At 50.6% G+C, this 23,956-nt stretch overlaps 1 protein-coding gene across 2 annotated transcripts; it reads left to right on the top strand.

Annotated features, from left to right (window-relative positions):
• Positions 1-5,301: 5,301 nt before the first annotated feature.
• LOC122381831 lies at positions 5,302-23,601 on the top strand. 2 transcript variants are annotated; one of them, XR_006256589.1, is made up of 13 exons: positions 5,829-8,191; positions 17,665-17,750; positions 17,955-18,098; positions 18,387-18,636; positions 18,813-18,901; positions 19,087-19,222; positions 19,666-19,827; positions 20,324-20,476; positions 20,666-20,818; positions 21,177-21,297; positions 21,589-21,774; positions 22,048-22,751; positions 22,919-23,601. XR_006256589.1 is itself a non-coding variant. In XM_043366524.1 (12 exons), exons 1-12 carry the CDS (start codon positions 6,140-6,142, stop codon positions 22,152-22,154), a joined length of 3,639 nt encoding a protein of 1,212 aa, XP_043222459.1. In that variant the 5' UTR covers positions 5,302-6,139; the 3' UTR covers positions 22,155-23,601. The 2 variants fall into 2 exon arrangements, 1 of the variants encoding a protein (XP_043222459.1); XM_043366524.1 differs by having other exon boundaries at positions 5,302-8,191; positions 22,048-23,601.
• The last annotated feature ends 355 nt before the right edge of the window (positions 23,602-23,956 follow it).

Genomic DNA, 23,956 nt, shown 5'->3' with positions numbered 1-23,956 from the left:
CGGGACAATTGTACGTAAACTGCTGCAATTAGCAATACCCAAGACTGAACTGGATTTTAATACGCTCCATTAAAATGGAAGTTGGTCACAAATTTACTTCCCACTTTATCACCAGAGTATCACCAACAGTATCGGATTTGGCCGGGGTGGCGGAAGGTTGGGTATCGTCGGTTCGAAATAGCTTATTAGGTACTTTTAGGCGACAGACGACAAAGATATTCCAATATGGTTCAATACTACTCTTTTGCATTTGGCGTGTTTGAATTGAGAATTTGTGCGTGTGATAACTTAAAAGATTAAGGCTAACCATTACAACATCTGCCGTTTGCGGACTCCGTCTGGCCCGAAGTGTCCCGCATGACAGCCGAGGCAGTGCCAGCTCTCCCGGGTGGATCTAAGGGGGCAGGTGATCGTCTGCCAGCTCTCCCGGGTAGATCTAAGGGGGCAGGTGGGACTGTGCCAGCTCTCCCGGGTGGATCCAAGGGGGCTGGTGGGGCGGGTTACCGACCGAAGCCGACCCCCTGCCTGGCGTACCCTCGCCGACCTCCCACAACGAGAGCCGGTCTTTCCAGCAGCAGGGCCAGCCCGCAGACTAAAATAGCCTCCTGCGTGCCGGATAACTGTCGGCGATCCCACTCGTGCCCCTTGTTGAGAAGCGATGGGCGGTAGACGTGGTAATGCACGTTCAATGGATTCATTAGATGTGGCTGCTGCATGAAACAATGCCGTTTACTGAAAGTAGACACATTTAGCAATTGTTCTGCCAGTTCTGGCGAAATGTAGGTAAAGCGTTCGTTACGAATTGAGTGCTTGAATGGCTGCATAAATGTTATGAAGATTTGTTCAACGTTTATGGACCGATTGGATGACTGAGGAATGGACATACTTTTTATAATTTTTGTTATTTCATCCGAGACCACGAAGGTAATGAAGTTTGAATCATCCCGTCCTTTTTCAATGTCACGAGCCCCGCTCGCTACCTAATCTCACCACTCCTTGATTTATTCTCACCCCTTTCCGCCACATAGACTCCATGTCCGATCACATTCAGTCCCATTGCACCCTATCCCGTTGTCCCATTTTGTTCCACCACTCCTCCTAGGGGCTTCCGTATCCCCTCTCGCCCCACAAACCGTATGGCCGATCCCATTCCGTTCCACTTCCTCTCCCCCAGCCCTCAGTCCGGCCCGTCTCATTCCGTTCCACCACCCTCACTTCCCGTCCCGTTCCTACGGCCGTGCGGTGTGCCGGTTTTCGGCGGCATGTCCCGGTACCCACATGTTGTGTATCCGATCGAGCATCCATCGACACACCTCACAACGTCGCTCGAGCGTGCGCCGAGGACTCGAGGCTTGAGCAGTGAGCACGCAATAGGTAGGTTTATGTTTTAGGGCCTTGGTTAGGTTCCGAAACGGCACCGCCCGGCGCCCGCACCTTCCGCCGTCCGCTACCGCCCGGTGCTTCCGTCGCCGACCCGTGAGCAGGGTCGTCTCGCGCCGACGGCGCCAGTCGGTCCTGACCGTCGGTAGTCCGTTACTGAGACGGTTCATGCACCGACGCATAGTACTCCGGTGCGAATGGGGTGCTGATGGCTCCAGGGCGGTGGGTTAGGACGGCTAAGGTGTTATTTACGCACGGTGAGGTAATTAACTCCGCGGAGATGGAGACGGTTTGAACGGTACATGATTTACAATTGGTGGCTCTTACTGAGACGGAACCGGCCTCTCACATGCGCCGCTCCCTGGAGGATGGTGATAGCTTCATTAGTCTTGGAAGCATGTGCATTGTGCAATGTGCATTAGCTGGACCTGCGAGTGCTTTTAAACTTTAAACAATTCATTAGACTGGCTGTAGGTAGTAGGCACCAGGGGGGTTCGCTCCCGTGCCTTTAGCATTACGAAAAATGGAAACAACCCGTGAGCAGCATCAGCTGCTCACGTATATGTTCAAGGAAAACGACATGTAATGGACTGCTGACGACGGCCCTCTCCACCAATCAGCGCTCGGCATCTCGAGCGCTGATTGGCTGGTAGCAAACGCGTCATATGTGGGTCTCATTTTTTTGCGATCAGTGAACGCGTTATTTAATACACAGTGGCCTATGAAGAATGGCACGCGGAGCTGAAGGTCAGTATTATATTGCTTCGTACATGCGAATGGGGGTATTTGAGTGGCATTTGACACCATTTTCGAAATCTACAGTGAATTTCTGATCGACTCATGTATATATTTTTATGAATTTGATAGTATTAGTGCTACATAGTCGGTGTTTTATGTTGGTGTTGTTTCTCTCGACCTTTGTCTTGGACTTTTATCATATCTTTTCTCGAAAATGCTTGCCATAACCAAGTATAAACTGTATCTGTATAAGAGATAATTTGTGTTGAATATGAGGAGAAAGTAGTTATGACCATTCTGCCCATCAAACTGCCAGAAGGTGTTCTTGTAAGGTGATTGAAACTTCAGTACGGGTTGCAGATGTGGGTTTGACATTAGCATTGTTGTTGTAACCCCACTTGTTCTAATAAAATGGAAACATGGGGTTATGTACCCACTATTGCACAGCCTGGTATCAAGCTGGTTGATATGTGGAGGATAATGAAAGCATAAACACTTTTCTCAAGTGAATAGGAGCATTGCGTCTTGTGACTTTGTCAAGTCATTTTAAATCAAATGATTGTGATGGTAACTTTTACTTCAATTAATTATTGTTGCTAGTTTTGACCTTTTCAATCATCAAGTTTTATGTGTACCAATTTCATATGCTTGTGTAATGTCTGTGCGGCTTTGTGCAGTGTGCATGTCTTGAAACAAACCAATTTATTTTGTACCTTTTTGTACTTCAACAAATGTATGTCAAAAGACAAAAATGTCATGTCTATTATCATTGACACTACTACAGCTAACTTTGCCTATATTCCTATCTTTCAGAGGCATTCAATTCAATCTGCTTTCCAGTGCAGTACCTAGGAGGCTGCAACTGAAACTCGCACAAAGGCAATCAAGTGTCACTTCATCAGCCTACAGTAACAGCCCATCTGTAATCAAGATATGGATGAAGTGGCATAGAAGAACAACCAATTCAAACAAGAAAAGATTGTATTTTGTTTTGGACTATTTTTAAGCATAACAGAACACTACACTTGCTGCTTTTTATGTTTGCCCTGTGTGCAGTTTTGAATAATTTAACTATGACATGCTTTTGCCCACTATTCTCTTTAGATAACCTTCCTTTGTAATGCATTTTGAGCTTACATGCATGATGTAGGCATATTTCCCCTGGCTTCATAAAACTACTTGCAAGCTTTTGTTATGGACATTGGTGCTAATATGATGCTTCAGATGTGTCCAGTAGTTGGTGAAGGGAGAAGAGAAGTAGGACAGCTGATAGCTATTACCAAAAATATGTGCTTGTCTGCACTTCGGGCTGTTCCATCATATGCAACCTCTTTTTACCTCCTTGAGTTAAAAACACCTCATCTTTTGTTTCTTTCCTGTGTGCCAATTGTTTCCGTGGTGCTATGTCAAGTTTGAAGTTGGTATCTAAGTGAGCAGAATGTGCATTATTTCAGTCCGTCTTGAATCATTCGTCTTGAATTATATCCCTAACTGACATCCTGTTATTTGTCCTGCAATGTATGTGCCTGTGTCCGCCCTTACCTCCGGCTTTAGCCTCAAACCAGCCCTGCTGAGCTCTGTCGCCGGCGCGGTGTGTTGCAACGTGCTGTTTCTCCACTCCAGCCGACAGCTGCTAGGAATCGTCCTGTGCCATGCGCCATGCGACACAGCAATTGTAAGGTTCAGGTCACATTCGGACTGATTGGCTCCGCGTATGTGCATCCGGCCGGGTGCTAGTCGATATCAGGGACGCCGGTCGGACTGTTGTGGCGGCGTGCACTGTGGTGGTTGAAGTTGTTGTATTTCTGTCAGTGAAAAGCATTAATACATAACCGTGGCCGCAGCCCAATGTTATTGTGGATTTCAGAGGGAGTGGCCAGTCAGGAGGGCCCCATGTGGGTATGGATCCAGTGTCCAGTGGGATTGGCTAAGATTTCCGGCGATTGATAAACGCTTCTATGAAAGTAAACCTATTGAGTTATGAGGGGAGGTCACGTGACGGACCTGACCTTACTAAACTCTTGTGAAAACACGACACATACGAACGATAAGAAACCGACAACTCTTCTTTCTGCCAAGTGTCATCTTTGTGTGAAGGATTTCTTGGCACTGAGTGTTCAGAAATTGCATTGTTTTTGGACTGTGCAGAGGCTCACGAGCGACAACATAGGTCAACAACCTGACGTACCTTAAATATGCGACCTGTACCAGAAGATCCAGCTTGATCAAAAGATTGGACGAGTCAAATTTCAGCTCTTTAGCTTAAAAGAATTTTGAGCTATCGTAAAAACCGTTAGTGTGGCACCATATCGCCTCCCCGCGCGGTCGGAAGGTAAAAGTTCGCCGGCTCTAACTAAACAAATACGCGTCGCATCGCAAATTCATTGACGGCGTTCGAAGCCTCGTTCAATTTACTTTCGAAACATATCCTAACATTAACATTTAACTGCCTAGCGCAATCTCCAACAAGCAAAAGTTCCGTGCACTCATCCTCATACAGTGTTAGCGGCCGCCGGCCGCCGGCCGCTGACCCACATTCGCGTCATCAGGGAATGCTGCAACTAATTTATTGTTTCCAACTTTTTTCCCGGAGCGTTCTACCTGGTTTATATAGCCTTGGTAGGCACTTACAAATTATATGGGTCTGTGTATTTTTACATGGTGACGTGACGACGTTGGGTTACTTTTGTGCCTCTCGCCATTACGAAACGCGGAATACTGAGCGAGATAGGTTCAACTTCAAGTAACGTCTTATTGCAATTGAGCATATATTTCTGAAAACAACATAAGAAATAACATAACACCAACGGATTCCACTCAAGAATGCAACATCCAGAGAAGCAAGACTCTTAGCTTAGGTAAGCATCCCAGTTCCCAGACCTGCCGTTCAGTTCCAATCAGCGGTTTATTACCGACGCACCGGGCCCGGCCATTATCAGACGGCGCTCCTCTGGTCCGCCGGAGATGTTGCTCGGGCCCGCGGCCGTTCGGACCGCTGCGCTGACCCGGCAGATCACCGGCTGATCGGCAGGGCTCCTCTGCCATGCAACACCGCTCGCCGGGTCGCCGGGTAGCGGGCCCGCTCGGCACGGCGCGCCGCGGCGCCTCATTGGTGGAAACGGTTCAGAGGCGCCAGCCATTGGTCCGTCGCCGGTACGGCCGCCTGACCGACTGACTGACACTAGCTGATAATAGACTGGTCGGCCGTGTATGTACTCGTATAGTGTTTGAAGCTCGCGGTTGTCGCTAGTGAGTTTTGAGACGGTGTGGTATTGGCAGCCGTCGCGCTAAGTGCTGCTTTGTGTCACAGGACTAGAGCCGTGTCAATACCACGAAGTACTGAGTGGCCGGCGTGCACGTATCCTGGCTATCAAAAGCTGCATCTATTAGCCCGTCTTATCCTCGGTGAAGACAGCTACTTCCGTGTGAGACACACCGTGGACAGTGCGTCCGCCGTTCGTCGCTCGCTCGGACCGGCACCGTCCATCTGCGCAACACTTTCCCCGGCTGGTGAGTCGCGGTGGGAGGCAGCGGCGCGGAACTACCACACCGGAGGACTGGGACCCCACGCGGAGACACTCTGTTCTTAGCCGGGAGAGAGGTGCCACCCCCCGGCCGCTGGCAGCCGCCCGCCGCCGCCGCTCGCGGGTGACGACTGTATTTCGGTGGCGGCGTGTGGGGCGGTAGCGGCGGATTCGGACCGGCCGCTCAGTGTGGGACGGACGGTGAACGGATGGGGACCGCGGTCGGACGGTGACGGTGGAATGTGGATAGTGTGGACAAACAGTGTGGACAGAGGACAGAGAGGTCAGTGGTGAGGACTGAGGAGAGATTCAGTCAGGAGTGTGAGGGACTCGGTCTGAGCGAGTGTGTGATGAGCCGAATCGGTAACTTTTATCAGTAACTGACTTTAGCTATGGGGGCGGTGATTAATTTATTCAGACGTAATTCGACCCCGCTTCATAACCGTGGCTATATGTGAGCTCTGTAGAGACGTGTTAAAAACGGAGCGATCCGCACCATGGGCTCTCTGAGAAAGATGTTCAAGACCCGTCTGCCGGCCCTAGCGACTCTGTGGTCGGCTAGCGGTGGGCCTGGCGGTGCTGAAGAGGACGACGACCCTGGTGATGCTGCCGAGCTGCATTCTGTGACAACACACTCTCCAACCACTGAAGGAATCGAGCCGACCTACGGCAGGGCCGGCAAGCAGCCGGACATGACGTACGAGCTGATGCGGGAGTGCCCAGAGATCATTGAGGAGGTTGTGGAGAGGCGCTACAACACGGGCACCATAGTCCGGCCGCATCTCCGGCACGGTCTTCGGCGTCTCTCTGTGCAGGATGTGTTTGAAGAAGGCAGCCTAGACGCAAGACACGCTGACGCTGAGTCTATAGAACTCGGTGGAGGAGCAGACACAGCAGGAGTGGGCGGTGATGAGGGCCGCGATCACACCGGAGAGTCGACCAGCGACAGCGGCCTGTCCTCCGGAAAGGGCAGTGACGCTGGCGACACGTACGCCGTCCCCAAGAGTGAGACGTACGAGGTTCCGCGTGCCGCCGTGACCCAGGAGGCTGGAGCCGAGGACCCTGGTAGTGGCTCCGAGGACCGACCGAACGGAGCAGAGACCGAAAACTGGTCCTGCGACAGTGTCGGTGAGCCTTCCTCAGACAGTGACGGCGCGAACGGTGGAGCGGAGCTGGACGGGTGTTATGTGGAGTGTCTCCGGGACCCGCCCGATGAAAACGTCTACCTGGAGCCCAAGACAGTGGAGGAGATTGAGCGGGACAGGCAAAATCTGCTGAATGGAGGGACATCACAGGTGGCTGAGGGCAGCCCAGCCTATCCAGGGGGTGTAGGACAGCCATTCTTTCTGCATCAGCCCGAGACGTCTGGAGGGGAGACCTATTCTGGTAGACTCAGCGCATTGCCGCACAAGGCACGCAGTCTTCAAAACCTCCAACAATGCTTCATCCAGGTCCATAACACCGAAGCATTAGCAGTCCCCAGCACAGACCGCAAAACGCACACAAGATCGAAACCGAATAAGAAACTAGACCGCTCTTCGAAGAGCCCTGTCGCAGCAATAAACCAATCAATCAACGACAATTTCGTACTAAGGCCGTCGAAGCAGTTCGAGACATATGGCCATGGCATGCGCTCTTCACTGTCGTTCCGTTCGTCGTTATATAGCACTGCGGCTGCGTGGGACGCCGACAGACAGCCCTGGGACGGCTATAGCGAGCTGACGTGCCCGCCGCCGGCGCTGGAGGACCGTACTGAGGACGAGCCCCTGCCCAGCTCACGCGGCAGTACCCTGGAGCGGGGGTACGAGCGGCTGCCGCTGCGCCGGCACAGCGCCGAGCTGCAGCCGTCAGAGCCGCTGTACGCCAACAGCGGAGAGCTGCAGAAGCTGCTGGTCCAGCAGCTGCGTGAGCAGCAGCTCCGTGAGCAGACGAACCCCTCCGAGCCGCCCGACCAGCCGGACGGGCCCGCCCCGGGGATGGCGCACATAGCGCCGCGGGGAAAGAGACGGCGACGGGGGCGGATCACAGCGCCTGTGGATGCCGGTCAGGCTCTGGAAACGCACCCCGAGCACACCGAGACGCCGTCGTCACCTGCCGAGGCTCTGCTGGCGCTCAGAACCAAGGACTCCAAGTTCGCGTGTGTTCGCATCAAGCCGGCCACCAGAGGTCGGGGCACGATGCGTAAGTCGAGTTCCATGAACGACATCGGCCCGGTGCTGTTTACTCCGCCACCATCGGCACCGGTTCTCCCTTCAGTCCACACCCGTCTGCCGTCAGCAGCTGAGAGCAGCGACCAGCAGCCGCCGGAGGAGACGCCCGCTGCTCCGGCCTCCCCTGTGTCAGCGGCGCCCCTGTGGCTGACCCTGGGCGCCCTCTGGGTGACCGTCTGCGGCTGGGCGGGCGCCGCCGGACGGGCGCTGGGCAGGGCGGCGGCGCCCCTCTCCGGCTGGTTGGGCGTCAAGTACATGAGCCTGCACCGGAACCATCCGTGGCTGCCAGACCTGGTGGACCAGCCGGACCTGGACTATTGGATACAGCGCACCAAACAGGTGAGCAGCCGAACCACTACTGGATACAGCGCACCAAACAGGTGAGCTCCGGACCCCGACTACTGGATACAGCGCACCAAACAGGTGAGCAGCCCGACCACTACTGGATACAGCGCACCACAGGTGAGCAGCCGGACCATAGCTGGATACAGCGCACCACAGGTGAGCAGCCGGACTCCGACTACTGGATACAGCGACTACTGGATACAGCGCACCAAACAGGTGAGCAGCCGGAACCCGACTACTGGATACAGCGACTACTGGATACATCGCGCCAAACAGATGAGCAGCCGGAACCGTGTTTCCGCCGAAAACTGTCGCCGAAGATGCATATTATTATGCTTTTACGTACAAACATGTGCATATCATTTAAAACCTACTTACGCAGTCGTTTAGAGGGTAATTGCAGGCCCTTGCAATTCAATAATATCACCGTAGTGGCTATAAGCTGCTGTTAAAAACTCTTATTATATGACTGACACGGGTGCATGGTGCTACCGGAGAATCATCAGGAGACTGGAATGGGGAAATCATTCTCCAGTAGTCACGGTTTCCGAAGACTGTGAGAAAACAGAAAAGCGCCGGTGCACAATAAGCACAATTGCCGATGACAAACATGAAAGAACTTATCTTCATGAATGGTGATGAACCCTTTCAAACAAACCATGTGAAATATGTCCCTGTATCACCGTCCTAACGAGTCCGGCGCCTGGAAGTCAGGGAACCGTGAAATCCCACCGCAGAGCCAATTTAATCCCCGTCAGCTCATCTGTTCCCCTCGACTTTCTCTGACGGATAGTCCTTTGTCGTGCCATCTTCAATCCTGAACAAACTGCGCCGTGGAAGTGAAAATATCCGCGAGGTATCCCCGACGTCACAGCTAAGCCTAGCTCGGCTCTGTTTCTCAGCGCTCGGCTCTATTTCTCGGCGCCCGGCTGACCCGTATTCGGCCGTCGCGGCAGACGATAGCTCACGGAGCGTTCTCGATAGATCCCTCCACCAGCTGACGCCGCGTCGCTGACGCCGCCACCGCGCCGCCACCGTCGCCGATCTCGCCGCCGCCGGTGTGAGGAGGCGTATACGCCGCACTGATCGCGCCGTAACCGCCTCGTACGCCAGATGGCGTCCCAATTAGTGCGCCGGTCGAAGTGAGTCCAGGCCCATATCGTCCCCTATCTCCCTGTGTGTCCAAGTGCACAGATGACGTCACACGAAGGGGCGGAGTCGGGGGCGGAGCCTGGCGCAACGGCCGCCATATTTGAATTTGTTTCATTAAAATGTATTCTATATTTTGGATTTCAGTCAATTGTTATCGATAGTCTTATGAACGGTTAGCTGTAATAAAAGTGATTTATCAAGAAAAAACATATATTCTGCTTGCAATTTCAATTAAAGTACGACCCGCGCCTAGATTCGAACGCACGACCTTTGGATTACGGCGCAAGCATCCTAACCACTACACTACCGCGGCGGCGTGGCGGCCGGCGGAAGGGAGGCTGCGGAGGCATGGGGGCTTTTTTACGCATTTTTGGAAAAACTAATGGGTTTAGTGAAAAACACTTCTTAGATAATTCGAAGAAAAATGTCTCGGCTTTCCGATGATGCCCTTAGTTTTGTGCTAGCTTTAGCAGAGTTTGTTCTAGAGCGCTTCAAAAATCGCCCATTTGCATAGGACTTAAACGGGACTTCAAGACTTGCCCCCAGATGACGTCACGAGCTGACGTCACGATCAGGTAGAATCGCCGGACGACCCTACCTGGTATATAGGGCCTTGAGTGAGTCGTGATGCGGTTGGTGTGCGTGCTCGCCGCTTGGTCGGAAAGCCGCCGGGATACGTGAGATCTGACCCGTACACCGGTCAGCGGTTTGAGGACCGGAGCACCTTACCGAGAGTAGCCCAGCCTGTGGCTCAGGAACGTGCCAATAAAACACCTCTCAGAGACGAGATCGCTGACCTGAGGTCGGTCATCTCGCACCTGCGCTCAGTAGGTCTAGATTTCACATTCATGTGACGTAGCTACACGGATCCGTTGAGCCACTTCGATACTGCCGATACACAACACACATACCGGTCAGTTGCACAATGCGCCGGTAACCAGGTTATCACTGGCTGCATCTTCTGGCAGTACTCACCACTTTATGGGAATGTTCGGTGTATTGGTTCTCAACGCGGCCACAGTCTATGTAAGCTGCGTGATAACAGCGACACCGAACTGCTCGTGCATACCCAAACATTGCTGGTGACACCATTACATTGCATTCCTGCCGAGTCATTCAGCCATTTTGGCTGACCACAGCCGACAGAAATGGATTCGTGATAGCCTGGAGACGGATTGAGTTGATGAGATAATGGCCACGAATTGGCTGGACAGTTGGATTTGGGGGTGTATTACCAATTCCGGCCAAACCTAGAGCGGTAGTACGTGTCCACTGACGGGCCGGGTTTTGCGCCGCTCTCTGACCACGCCGCACAGTTCTGGAGCATCGTCACGCCTGTGGAGGTGGACAATCGGCCGGCCACAGTGGCCCACTGACCGCCAATGACTGCCGGACGGCGTGCCTCCAGCTCCCAGCCGAACTGAATTGTCACTGTCGCCTGTCGGCAGTTCCCAGCAGAACGCGCTGTGTTGTCTCTGTATGTTTCTGGTCTGAATCAACTGTCATAGTCGTTCGATCACACTGGGTGACTGAACTGCAAGACGGCAGACGCCTCAGTCTAGCCAGACCGTGACAGCCAATTGTTCCCATATAGTGGAGCCAGAGGAATCACAGTCGGTAGTTTCAAGTTGGCCTGAGCCTTCGCCTGTCACCACAGGCTGTTTGTAGTAGGACCGACCTCAGCCTTCGCACTGTGCCGTTCATGAACTGGTATTTCTCCCCTTCCCACTCACATTGGACTGTCAGCACCGTCCGTTCCCATTCTCAGATGTCATCCCTGCTCCCACCCCACTCAGACTAAACTGTCACAGCCACTGTCGTCCGTTCACGACCGTCCGGCTGTCGGTGACACAGCGACCAACTCACGACTCACGAATCACGAATCACGACTCACGAATCACGACTCACGAATCACAGTGAGCCCGGGCGTACAGTTCCCTCGAGAGAAATCGTGGCAAATTTTCAGACAAAGCTCCCACGGAGTTACCTGTGTGTGTTTTGCTGATTGCAAAAAGAGAGAGCTAACTGATGTGCTTGAGTTAGCATGGACCCACCTGTTTCAGTGTTCAACCAGCTTGGCGCTTAAAGGTGGGAACTAATATTATTCGTAATTTGAACGTCCCTCTTCTTCAATCTTCATGTTGTTTTTGGTTGAAAACAAAACTGGGGTATACCATGGCTCCATAAACGTTATCTAAACTAATAAACTGTATCTACAAACGTGTAAACGTTATTTGACATACCTATATAGCTCTGAAAAAATTGACAATAGTTATAAAATGCTTAAATAATTTACAAACAAAATCAACATGCAGTGGACGGCTCCTATCCCGTCTCGATAACTCTCCTGTCCGTTCCCGCCCACCACCTCCATTGACTCGTGTAGCGGCATCCCGCGCTGACCAGCCGCCCGGCCCGGCTGACACGCACCTGTCTGTATAATCTCCATACCGGGTCGCGGCCAGCGCGGCATGTTTACGGCCCAGTTACCCCGTCCGGAGCGGCCGGACGACCGCGGTCGAGCGGGGTCAGCCAGTTTCCGTGCTGGTTATACACGGGCCATCCACTGCTGGAGCTCAGTGGAGCGTGAGGGATCGGCTGGGACCGGTGAGAAATGGGTATCATTAGTAAAAGTCGCAAGGGACGATTGTAAATGATCTGGAAAGAAACAGAGCTATATAGTGTAAAAATGAATGTCATGTATAATCGGTTGGGTTTAAGTCGGGCTCAGTCACGAACAATACAATTGATGCCATAAGTTTACACTAAGCCTATGAAAATCGCTCATGATATTTGACCTTGTTTTCTGGTGATATAAATTGGATTCTGCACTTTGCAGGGCTTTTTCTACCTGTAGCGGCTGGGTATCAGATTCCCACTTAGGTATGTAGGTACTTCTCATATTTCCATCCCATCACCAACGTCCCATGAAGATATATGGCTCATGGCTGGTCCACTTCGGGCGGCGGCTGCATGCATAATGCTGTGGCACCGCTAAAAGCAGCCACTTTTTTACTCCTTGTCCTGTGCAATGATGCGTAAATAAATATGCGGAGACGTTTTATAGGATTTGCTTTTCCGTTCCTGCGGCTTTGCATTTTTCGGCCGTGGCATGCCTAAATTTGATTTCAGCCTATCACGGTGAACATTGAACAGGCCAGCCTGTTAAGGTCAACCCACCGCATGTGCTCCGTACTCACGTCGGATGATGGTCACCGCCTACTCTGAAACTGGGGTTTGTTTGTTGAAATATTAATACGTCGGGATGAAATACCAGAGGAATTGTAGGTCAGCTTGCCGCTTATCCAGACCTATGCTTAGGTACCGATGTCTATGATTAGTCGACCAGGACCTCGGCATGCTTAAGTCAGTGACTTTAGAATGAAGCTGGCTCACGAAAACTTACCGATATGATTGATATCGATGATAATTTTTCTGATGTCACATTCGAGTCTACCAGATAACATGCGGAAATGTATGGTTATGCCTTCGTTTAGGCAGCTGCACATTATATCAAATGTCGAGCGGTCAATAGAAAGTCAAATGGCTAGTCATCGTGCATGATCGTTCGATGGAGGCGTCGTTTGGCCCCGGCCGCTCCACTAGATGGCAGCTCCGCCTGTTCCTAGCTGGTCCAGAGTGGCGCCACCTGGGATGGAAACGCTCCGACCTCCTCCCGAATAGCACAGCACCTTCGCCGGTAGGTGGCGGGGCTGGCGCTATATTGGGTGGTGCAGTCCAGAGGCCTCTTGCACCAATGCTTGGATTATTTTGCATCGTATACCCAGTCCAAGTCTCAAACGTAACAATTTGCGTGCAAAATTTAGCAAGCACATGTGGGATTATGTATTGGGCTATTGCAAACAAAGTTACCACCGTTAGATAAGCTTATTCTGAAACCGGTTTTTCGATTTTACCTAGTTAGCTAGGTTGTTTGGTGCAAGAGGTCTCAGATCCCTCGCCGTTAGGGAGCCGGTGTATGATTATTGGCACCTGGCACTGGAGCATCATTCGCGTCACGACAGGCGTTACTTGGACCTAAATCAGAACTTGACGAGCTAATATTTAGCCGATGTGAACTATGGCTCCTATAATGTCTCTCGTTTACCTATCAATCCCTCAGCCTCGTTCATATCATGCAATAGCAATATGTCCTTTTGAATGGTCCTGAACCCTTTTACTAGGAAATTGATGAATGCATGAGCTAACATAGCGAGGCAAGTTCACATCCCTGGGACACGCCGCATGATACGCTCCTCTCGCCGACTTCACGTGACCTCGACCTCGACCTCTGCCACCAGCCGTGACTCGACGCTGTGTCAGCAGCTCTGAGGCAGACAGTGCCGACGGTTTCTATCGCTCTCATCGCCGCCTGTTTAATCCCCTCTCCGCAGCGCTGGCGTTGTCCCAGATCCAATCCCTCTGGCCTTGCGATGAGGATCCGTAAACATTGGCGTTCGGCACCTCGCACCAGTCTCATTCGGTCGTATGGCTCCGTTTTGTAGCTAATTGCAGAGTGACTGAAATGGATGTCTGTGTAAGACATCTGATTACCATGGCTCGGTGAAACAGAAGCTCCAGATGATCAGTTGAAAATATCCTTGTAAAGGGCTGCCCGACAATTGTGCTTATTCGTCATTCACACTTGTTTGTTCGACGTCTATTTTCATGGAAAATGAATCGTTTACAGGGGAAGCCTCAATAATTTCTTCCATTTTGACGGTCAACCCTTGACATTCCCTGAAAGCATTTAGATTATCAGTGAAAATGTTAGAACAGTTAAATATTTTAACACCTGCTTGGTGTCAAACCGTCCCTATCACAGTGACGAATCTCTAGTATTGCAGAGATGACCTGCTGATTTCTGACGTCGACTGTGTCGAGGAATTTGGTGCCGCGGACTAAAGGCACGCACTTTCGCCAGCCGCCGCCGCCGCCGCCGCCGCCGCCGCCCACGGCCGCCCACAGCAGCCGCCCGGGAGCCGCCCGATCTGCCTGCCTCTCCCCAGTGTGGCTGGCGCAGGGCGCTGATGTGGGCGTTTTCTCCAGACAGTGTAGTGAACGCTGCGGAGTTCGGCTCTAGTCGGACTGTGACGGATCGAGTGGTGCGTTCTCCTGACGGGCGGTGTGGTATTTTAGCGTGACGGGTGTCGTGACGGTGGAGTGAGACACCTAACTGGTTACATGACTAAAGCTCGGTACGACACTCGACGGTCGGTGTGGTTGGGAAGCTGTGACAGCTCCGTGACAGCTCTCTAACAGCTCTGTGACAGCTCTGTGACAGCTCAGTGACGGTAGCTGTCACCCGCTGTCAGCCATGCCGCTGCTACGCGACAGACGTTCCAGCAGCCGGGCCTGTCTCCTGTCCTGTGGAGGAAAGGTAACTCGAAATTAAAACGGCGACATTGGGTGGGGCCTATGGTTGGACTGCGAGGGGTTGTTTCGGATTAAATTGATTGCTAGTGTCTTTGGATTTGTTGATATAAGTAGGCTTTTGATGACGGCTTTCGATGATGCTGCACAACTGGATACAATTTTTCGGTTTTCCAGCCATTCGCTTTTCCTGCTCGCCGAAGACACTTAAACTGAAATTCTAGATGCATATTTGTGACATTTTTGTAATCACTCCCATTAAACGGAAGGTTATCGGCAGGAGTGTTATGGATAACAGATTTTGTTTTTTGATTGAATGCAGCTTTGCAGAGCAATAGAAGCCAATGCAAACCGATGTGCTACTATAACGATCGGAACGCGATCAAATGGCATTCCGAAGGCACCATATATAGGCATTGCATTGTAACCATTTTACTTTAAATTGTGCTCCATTGTTGTTTATTGACATTATATTATTTCCTGAATATTTACCGAACACAAAATAAATGCCGTTCATATACTGATTAAAATATGCCGTTTGATGAATAGCCACATGCATAACCTTCGAGTTCGAGTGTATCAACAAACCACCTTATAGGAGCACTTTCGAAATGAAGTAACGAAAAATTTCCAAATACGATGCAGAAGCTGTGCCAGGCACGCCAGGCACGGAACTCGCCACTTATTTCACCATACGACACCCGTATCGCCCAGGAAGGGCGTCGAAGCGGTTTAGTCGGAGTGAACCAAATCTGTAAAACCCCCGAGTGCCATCTCGGCTGCTGCTGTTTTCACTTTCGACACCTGTTGTGCCACCTCGTTGGTGTTGAGAGGGAAACGCCGCACCGGTCCTCCGAGTTTGGATCACCTTTGGTGAAACAAAAACTGGTTCAATCCAGACAGACATGAAATGGTTAGCAAAATGCTAGAAAACCAACACATTCACTGGATGTAGTAACCAGCTGCCGCACGCAACATCTACAAAACCTTCTGTTCTATTGTGTCATACTGGCTAGATAAGTGATGTTATGGCGAAGTTGTGGCAATGAAGAAATGCAGAGCGGGTGGACGGTGGTAATGGGAGACTTTGAAAGACTTTGACAACATGATACTTGCATGAAGAAAAGTCTCGAGCCTACATTATTTAAAATATTGAAGATATATCTCAGCTCTACAAAAACTTTTCACGGCATGAAGAACCGGAGGCATTTTCGCTTTCAATAAAAGGTAATATGCCCATACAAACAGACGAAACGTCTTCTCCTAAACCAACATTTCTCTCAATATTTCTCCTCAAAACAAGACCATAAGTGTCTAGATTCCGACGCTGGGGGTCTGACCTTATACGGGCTTCATGTCATCGGCAGACCCCACATCGTCCCAGTCAGGCCGCAAGAGAGGCTGTGTGTAGTCGAGACACGTCCGACCACCGCCCGGGCGGCCGCGCCGGCCCCGTATGCCCTCCCAGATGGGAGACTTTCTCCGTCTGCGCCCCGTGTCAGCCATTCATCACTGCAGCCGCCACGCGCTCAGAAGCTGCGCCAGTAGGGCTGATTCTGATCTGGTGTGAATGTCTGACTCTGAATGGGTGCGGACATTGTAAGGTGACATTTGAAAGCCGGGGAAAGAAGCGTTTCTGATAACGTGTGAGGATTTCTACCTCACTCATTTTTTTCTGGATAAGACGACTAAAAATGTTGATTCGCACATTCATCGGGGTTCTCCCTCCCCGTCTTTCTGGGAAGAATCAAATCTGCTAAGACATTTTAGTTTGTGGCACATCGAGCTCATTGTTCAAATATATATATACATTTACATCCTATACAATAACAATACACGCTCGGGAAGTGTTCAACGGTATCTTCGGAGGCTTGTATCTTGGCACTTTACGGTGAATGCTTACAAAGCGCGTAGGGTTCATCTATTTAAAGGCCCGACAGAACGGGGAAGTAAAAACAAACATATCGCAAGTACCTATCCAGTATCCACGCTTTCGTTTCTCGTTACATGTCTATTTCCATTCGTCGGAAACTGACGCGCAGCTTGTGCGGACCTAAATAACGGACTGTAAACAAGCGATGTGCCGCGAAAAGCCCTGTTTACGCCCAACGATTGACATGCCGGAAACGCTGTGCCGTCGACCCTTGACGTGGACAAATGTGGAATGGCGGCGTTAGTTTTTGAGACTGCTTCATATAGCTTTGGCCTTGCCAAGATCCCATTAATGCGCAATCCCGCTCACTTTTTTGCCCATTGTGACGAAAGACAGGCGGATATTCTCCCCAAACCGCGATCCTGTCGGACACTTTAATCCTTGAAAGTCGGGTTAGAATGGGTCGTAAATACTCGGACAACGACAGGGGTGTGACGTGTTCAGCTCAGACGGAGGGTCAGAAGTGTGTCAGGCGGGGCAGTGGACGTCAAACCTCTTATCGAGCAGAGCGCCCCGGGCACTCACTGGCCTGTCCAGTACCAGCCTGGGCGGCGGAACACCCATATTCATAGCGGCGCCGCGGGACGCGCCAGATGCAGACTTTCTCGAGGGCCATGCGGCTGATCGGCCCGGTGATGGTGCAGGAATCCACGCCCAAACACCGAAGGGAAAGTTAGATATGCCCGGGGCACAGCCACGCGCACAGAGGGTGGCGGAATGGAATGAGGGATTTTGGTATGCATCAGGGATATACCGTCTAGGGTAATAAGGGCAGCAAGTCAAATAGTTTGACGCATCGTTCCTCGAGGTTTCGATCTGAAATTCCGGGCGACTGCTGACATTCCGGTGAAGATGTCCAGTTCATGACGAAGGTAGACATGTAATACGCAGTTCGCTTCAACAATATTTGTTGCCAAGGTCTTTAGCTTATAGCGGCAGTCGGGCAGTGTGATTTTTGTGTGTGACCGGCTGTTCCCACAGTCTCACGGGCTTCTTTTGTGCTTTACAGGGCAGTAACGGTTTCGAAGAGCTCCGGAAATACATCAAACATGGTGGCGACTTTTGCAAGGAGCTTGCATCTATCTTGCAAGAAAGGTGAGATCTAAGAAACATTTACTTAGTTGCTTTGCAATTACAGCTATATAGTCTACTTGCTCACAGTCTACATCGATATAACTGCATGCAAAGTATAACTTAGGGGTTAAGCTTCACAATTATAGTTATTCGGCCGGCGCGTCACAAGACCTGAGAACGGGCAGGTACTGACACCTGGACCCCTCTTTGTCCCCGTAACCTCAGGTCCGACCTGGAGGTCGCCTACGCTCGCGGCCTGCAGAAGCTGGCTGCTAAGCTGCTCAAGGCCTCCAGAGACGGTTTGGGCAGCGTGAACCAGGCCTGGCAGCGAGTCGGAACGGAGATGGAACACCAGGCAGACATCCACAAGTGAGTTAGCGCAATCGCAATGCTCATTCCGTGATGATATATATTTTTTAAATCTTTACCTTTAACGGTATTGTTACAGGCTGGCAGTGTCGGATTAATGCAGCATTTAGTGATGAAACAATCGTGGATGATCGACTTTATGACGATCGACTTACCGGCTGGACTTCTATCATTGAAGACGAGCTCATGAGCAATGAGCATGTCAGGATCCTGTATCGATGACCCATGAGCACAGCCGATGTTTCCTTCAACCGTCTCCTGACCCAGCGCTCGTTTCCTTCGACATAGAACGCTGGCGGTCACCTACACCGAGGAGCTGGTAAAGCCTCTGCGCGGGCTGCTGGAATCCCAGCACAAGGCGCGCAGGACCGTGGAGACGAATGTCGACAAGACGGCAAAAAACCTGGCTGAGTGGCGCTCGGCGGAGGCCAAGGCCAAGAAGCTCTCCTACCAATGTGCGCGGGAGAACGAGCGAGCCGAGGAGCAGGCGCTGGAGGCGAGACTGGCGCACGACAGCGCCAGAAAGGACGCCGGAAAGGTGAGGGATATTAGCTGAGGTAAAATTACAACTGAGGGAGTGATTTTGCGGAAGTGACTGATTATTTGTGAATCATAGAGTAGCTATTCGCGTGTTTATTCGAGGAAAGTTTCGCGTATCTATAAATTCCGTCCGAACTATGAACTGAGAATTGTGACTGAAAATTATCACGACAGGTCGAGAGTCGGAGGCAGAAAACCGAGAACGCCCTGGCCAAGGCGGACACCGAGTACTACAACTTCTGCTTACGAAGTGAACGAGCGCGGTAAGCGATAGCTGCTTCTTTGTGTTTTACAATATATAATGCCTAAAGGTTGTGTGTGACCGTCTTTTCATGTCCTTTTTGTTCTGCAATATCAGTCTGGTGAAGACTGGCTTTTATGCCTCAAAAATGACGGACAGTATTATTATGCTATAATTGAGTAATGCTTTTCCCGTCTTTTATTCCAGGCTGGAGTGGGAGACAGCCCTGAACAAGGGCAGTCAGTGTTTCCAGCGTCTGGAAGAGGAGCGACTAACCAGACTCCGGGCGGCGCTACAGGCTTACCACCAGAGCCTGGCGGAGCTGGCACCGAAAATAGCGCAGGTGCGAACGAATCCCCTGCTGGCTACGTGTTCCCTAAACACAAAGCCACAGCAGATCCTCGAAAGTATTATAAGTAACTGATGAGTGATGGCATTACCGGCGTACATTATTATATTCTTGCAGCCGCGCTCTCAGCATATCTTATTTTAGAATTCAAGGCTGCTTAGGCTGCATTTTGCAATGTGCAGTGTGCACGGTACAAATGGAAACTGAAATATGCAAACATTTAACCCGTTTAAGTAATTTTGATAGATACATATAACATTTTTATTTATATCCGTATGTCATTAACGTTTCTTATCCGTTCGAATCCCGATTGAATTCAAAGCCACCAACACCAGCTCACCCACATTGAGCTCACCAGTATCAGCAGCTCTGTTATTGTAATCCTTATATTTTCTGCACAAAAGCGCGTGTCTGACCAAGCCTGCCGTCCTCCGCAGAGCGCCAGCCGTCTCTCGGAGCCCGTGTCGGGGGCGGACGTCTCCCAGGACGTGCAGACGGTGCTCCAGGTGAAGCGGCCCGACCAGCCGGCCGAGCAGCTGCTGCCCGACTTCTACGCCGAGGATATGACCAACGCCATGAATAGAGATAGGAGGAAAAAGGTACGCACAATATGATTTGGCTTAGTGTGTCAACTGTTAGAATGCAAATCAAATAGTGTGTCGGCTGTAAGGAATGCATTACATTTTTAGCAAACGCCCAAGCGGGATAGCTTAGGAGCGAACGCTTTGTCCATTTATGCATATCGTGTTCGGCTCAGCCATGCGGCACAGTCTAGATCGCAGGCGCTCAGTGATGCCTTGCGGCGCAGTCTATTTTGCAGGCGTTTTATAAGTGTTGCGGAACAGGCTATGTCGCAGGCACTTTGGGAAGTTTTGCGGCACAGTCCATTTTACAGGCGCTTTGTCAAGCGTCGCGGCAGTTAAGTCTACGACGTTTTTGATATTCTGCCGTGCAGTCTATGTCACGTGCGTTTGTGGAGTCATGCGGCACAGTATGATGTCACAGCCCACAGGCGTTTTGTGAAGCCTCACTTTGTTGTTGATCCCGGATAGAGCCATTTTTCTGACTTTTTTGTGTTTCTGTTGTCCAACTCAGGCTCTGGAGCAGTTTGCGCGCCTTCTGGAGCAGGATGTCGGCCGGGAACGGAGGGGGAAGAGTGGTGTGGAGAACCTGGCCAAGGCCATGAAGGAGTCGCCCCAGTTCAGCACCGAGAGCTCCCAGAAGGACGTCAAGGAGAAGCTGCAGCACGTGAGTCTGTGGGGCTATGTTACCTGTTCTCTGCCTTGACAAAATAAATTTGTTTTACAGTTCAGTGACTTTTTGTGAGTCTCTCGCCAGCTAGTTAGAATGCGTTCAGACGACGTCGTGCTGTACTGTGCACTTCTAACCGTTATACATCGTCTTACTGTAATATATGGATACGCTATGTGCCGACAGTTGCGCTCCACGCTGGCGTACCTGGAGGCCAGTCGGTTCAAAGTGCAGGCGGCGCTGGCAGAGACGGAGGGACAGCCCCGACCTCAGCATCCGCTCAGCCGGCACATTCAGCAGCTCAAGGACCGGCAGGGCATGGTCCAGAGCGTCCTACGGGTGAGACAGATACCACACCTCAGTGACAGACAGAGCATGGTCCAATGCGTGCTACGGGTAAGAGAAGGCACGGTAAGAAAGAGACAATAAGGCACTGTGTATGTGTATTGTGTATAAGGCTGTGTTTGAGTGATACAATATCACAATTGACTGGACAAGGACAAAAAACCGCAGGGTGAGGGAATGGAACGGGTTGTTAAAGCAATCGTACACCACAGTGGCCGGCACGGTGTGGTGAAACGCGTCCCCGAGAGATGATTATATATCAAAACATAACTTCAAAAGTTCTTAGGCCGTGAAGACTGATGATGAACAACTTAAATCCTGAGACTCACTGTGCCAATTGTCTGTGCCACAGGTGCCGAACTGGGTGAGCCTGGAGCCTTCCAACACCTCTCCGGACCAGTCTCCCGCGTGGAGCGCTGACCGTGACCGGGGCACGGCCGACGGGACCTCCCAGAGGCCGCCATCAGACTCGGGTGAGTCGAGGGTCACTTCACCACAATAAGCGAGAGTCAGAAACGGAAGCTTGTTGAACCGAGTTCAGAGTTTGTGTAGCTTGTCAATAAATCCATCATAAGCAATATCTTTTCACCGTAACGAATAATTTCTGTGTGTTTTACCTTGTCTCTCAATTAATATCCCACGGATGAATTATTCAAATATTTATAATTGAAGCTTTTACAGACGGTGCAGCGGTTATTGTTCTTTGTCCTGCGCAGAGCGCACCTGCCCACCTGTATGAGTGCATTGTGGTTTCTGTTCTCCAGATGAGCTGAGCACAGAAGACAGTCCGCCTGAATCCACACCTGTATCGGCTGTGACGTCACCGCCAACAGCTGAGCCGACCTGTGACCCGGTCAAAGACCCGCCCGAGGGGGCGCCATGCCGAGACCGGTACCAGGCCATTTACGACTACAAGGCTAACATGAATGACGAACTCACTATCCGAGCAGGTCAGTTACGTAACAATTGTCACTACATTCCAACCAAACATAATCAACTCCTTTTTTACGTTTATTGTTTCATACAATGCAAACACAACCCTGCTGACACTGACACTCATTTTTCGCTGTTGTTCTGTGCCTGACTGGCTCTCACTGTCATCCCTCACAGGTGACGTCATTGAGGTCCATGACCACCAGCCGGACGGCTGGTGACTGAGGGAAGTGGGAACTGTCTGTCCCAATGAGTTGACTGTCCCGCTTACAGTCTGTTATTTCTGACAGGTGACGTCATCGAGGTCCATGACCGCCAGCCGGACGGCTGGTGGCTTGGGGAACTGCGAGGCACCATCGGCATCTTCCCGGCCACCTACGTCCGGCAACTCATCTGAACTACCGGCAACTCGGCTGAACGACCGGCAACTCGGCTGAACGACCGGCAATTCGTCTGACCGACTGACAGCTCATCTGGACGACCGGCAACTCAGCTGACTGAACGACAGCTCATCTTATCGACCGATAGCTCGTATGACTGACTGACAACTGACAGGTCGGTTACGCAGATGATCATATAGGTGACCAGATCGACAGTTTTCTGATAGGATCGACCGTTGATCTGTTGGGAACGACGGTTTAGCTTACCGCTCCAACCAGTTCTGTAGATTGAACTTGCAGTTCAGCCGATCGAGTTTAGCTAGTTGGACATCATCTGACCGAACTGGTAACTCATCTGACTGAGCTACAACTCAGCTGACTCGACCTCAACTCATCTGACCGAGCCGACAACTCATCTGACCGACCCGACAGCTCATTTGACCGAACAACTAGCTCAGAGAGGTTACGAGCCAAATGTTTGATTTAATCGTACGAGCAGTGCCGTTTCTCGTTGTGACTGAGCACATCAGTGCGCCAACTGACTTAAAAGAGAAATGGTTTCTGTTGTTTGTTTGGAAATGTGATCTGCTTTATTCTACCACTTTAGAATATAGGTTGATCAGACAAAAATGGTGCAGGCTTTATTGAGACTTGTTTACACGAGCAGATCAAAGACCTGAAAAAGTAAGTGAACAAAATGTTGTGATGGCTGAATCTTTTGTAAATTATATTTTTCGTGAGCCCTCGTGTCTTGCTGTTTACGTGCCACTTTGTTGTATAGGTTGATCAGACAAAAATGGTGCAGGCTTTATTGAGACTTGTTTACACGAGCAGATCAAAGACCTGAAAAAGTAAGTGAACAAAATGTTGAGATGGCTGAATCTTTTGTAAATTATATTTTTCGTGAGCCCTCGTGTCTTGCTGTTTACGTGCCACTTTGTTGTGCTTTAGTAGCTTTTCTGCATGCATAGTAGATCAAAGTAAAATGCATCGTTCATGTGCTCTCTTGTAATGTTGTACAGCATTGCAGTGATAAGACAGGGACCAAGTGGAATTGATTGGTGAAGCGCTTCGCCATGCAATAAGTCGACAGTGCCGAGCCTCGATGAGTGACATACGAGGTTGTGTATAAATAATGTCAGACTACATACATGCTGACAAGTCTGAATAAATGGTTCAATCTATGACATGCATAATTATATGGTGAAATGAGGTAAGCTCATCAAACTGCGATTGAAAGATTAGAAATGCGTAGCGCTTATAGGGAATGTCGTTTGATCTAATTCATCATTAATTTCGACGTTTGATCCGCTCAATGAGAGCGAATTGTTTATTTTCCCTAAATATTTGTTTTTTGCTGGTGTGATGGATATTAACATCGAATGACGTCCTATGAATGCGGTGTCCTGATATCAGGTTTTGTAAATAGCAAAATATAGCTACAAATACAAAGATGTGTTGCGAGGCTTTTTTTGTAACGTTCGATTTCTACAAATACACATGCAAAACGTAATCCATAGGTACACACCTAGATCAACGCTACCTGTAGGTTCATACCTAAGATTACGATAATGCAAATTCAACACAACAAAGTACAAACCTTACCGAAGTCAACATGAACTCAATTACTATACAGTTTTGCTAGCGAGAGGAGGCTTAACCCGCCCCGGTGGGGGGGGGGGCTATTTTTTGCCCCCCCCCCCTCGTATCTCCGAAACTACTGGACGGATCCGCAAAATTCAAACGGCGTTCGAAAGGCCTGTCAAATTTGTTGAAGGAAACCAAATTTCATTGACCTCGGGGTCACCGATGACGTCAC

This window comes from Amphibalanus amphitrite, unplaced genomic scaffold (genome assembly GCF_019059575.1).
Source record: "Amphibalanus amphitrite isolate SeventyFive unplaced genomic scaffold, NRLGWU_Aamphi_draft 000128F_arrow, whole genome shotgun sequence".
Lineage (NCBI taxonomy): Eukaryota > Metazoa > Arthropoda > Thecostraca > Balanomorpha > Balanidae > Amphibalanus > Amphibalanus amphitrite.
Note: the sequence above shows the minus strand (reverse complement) of the source record. Positions and strands in the feature narration are given on the sequence as shown.

Coding starts and splice junctions, on each gene's coding strand:
- LOC122381831 (XM_043366524.1), top strand. CDS start 6,140: ATGGGCTCTCTGAGAAAGATGTTCAAGACCCGTCTGCCGGCCCTAGCG. Junction 18,099..18,386: donor CACCAGGCAGACATCCACAA/GTGAGTTAGCGC, acceptor CCTTCGACATAG/AACGCTGGCGGTCACCTACA. Junction 21,775..22,047: donor CGAACTCACTATCCGAGCAG/GTCAGTTACGTA, acceptor TATTTCTGACAG/GTGACGTCATCGAGGTCCAT.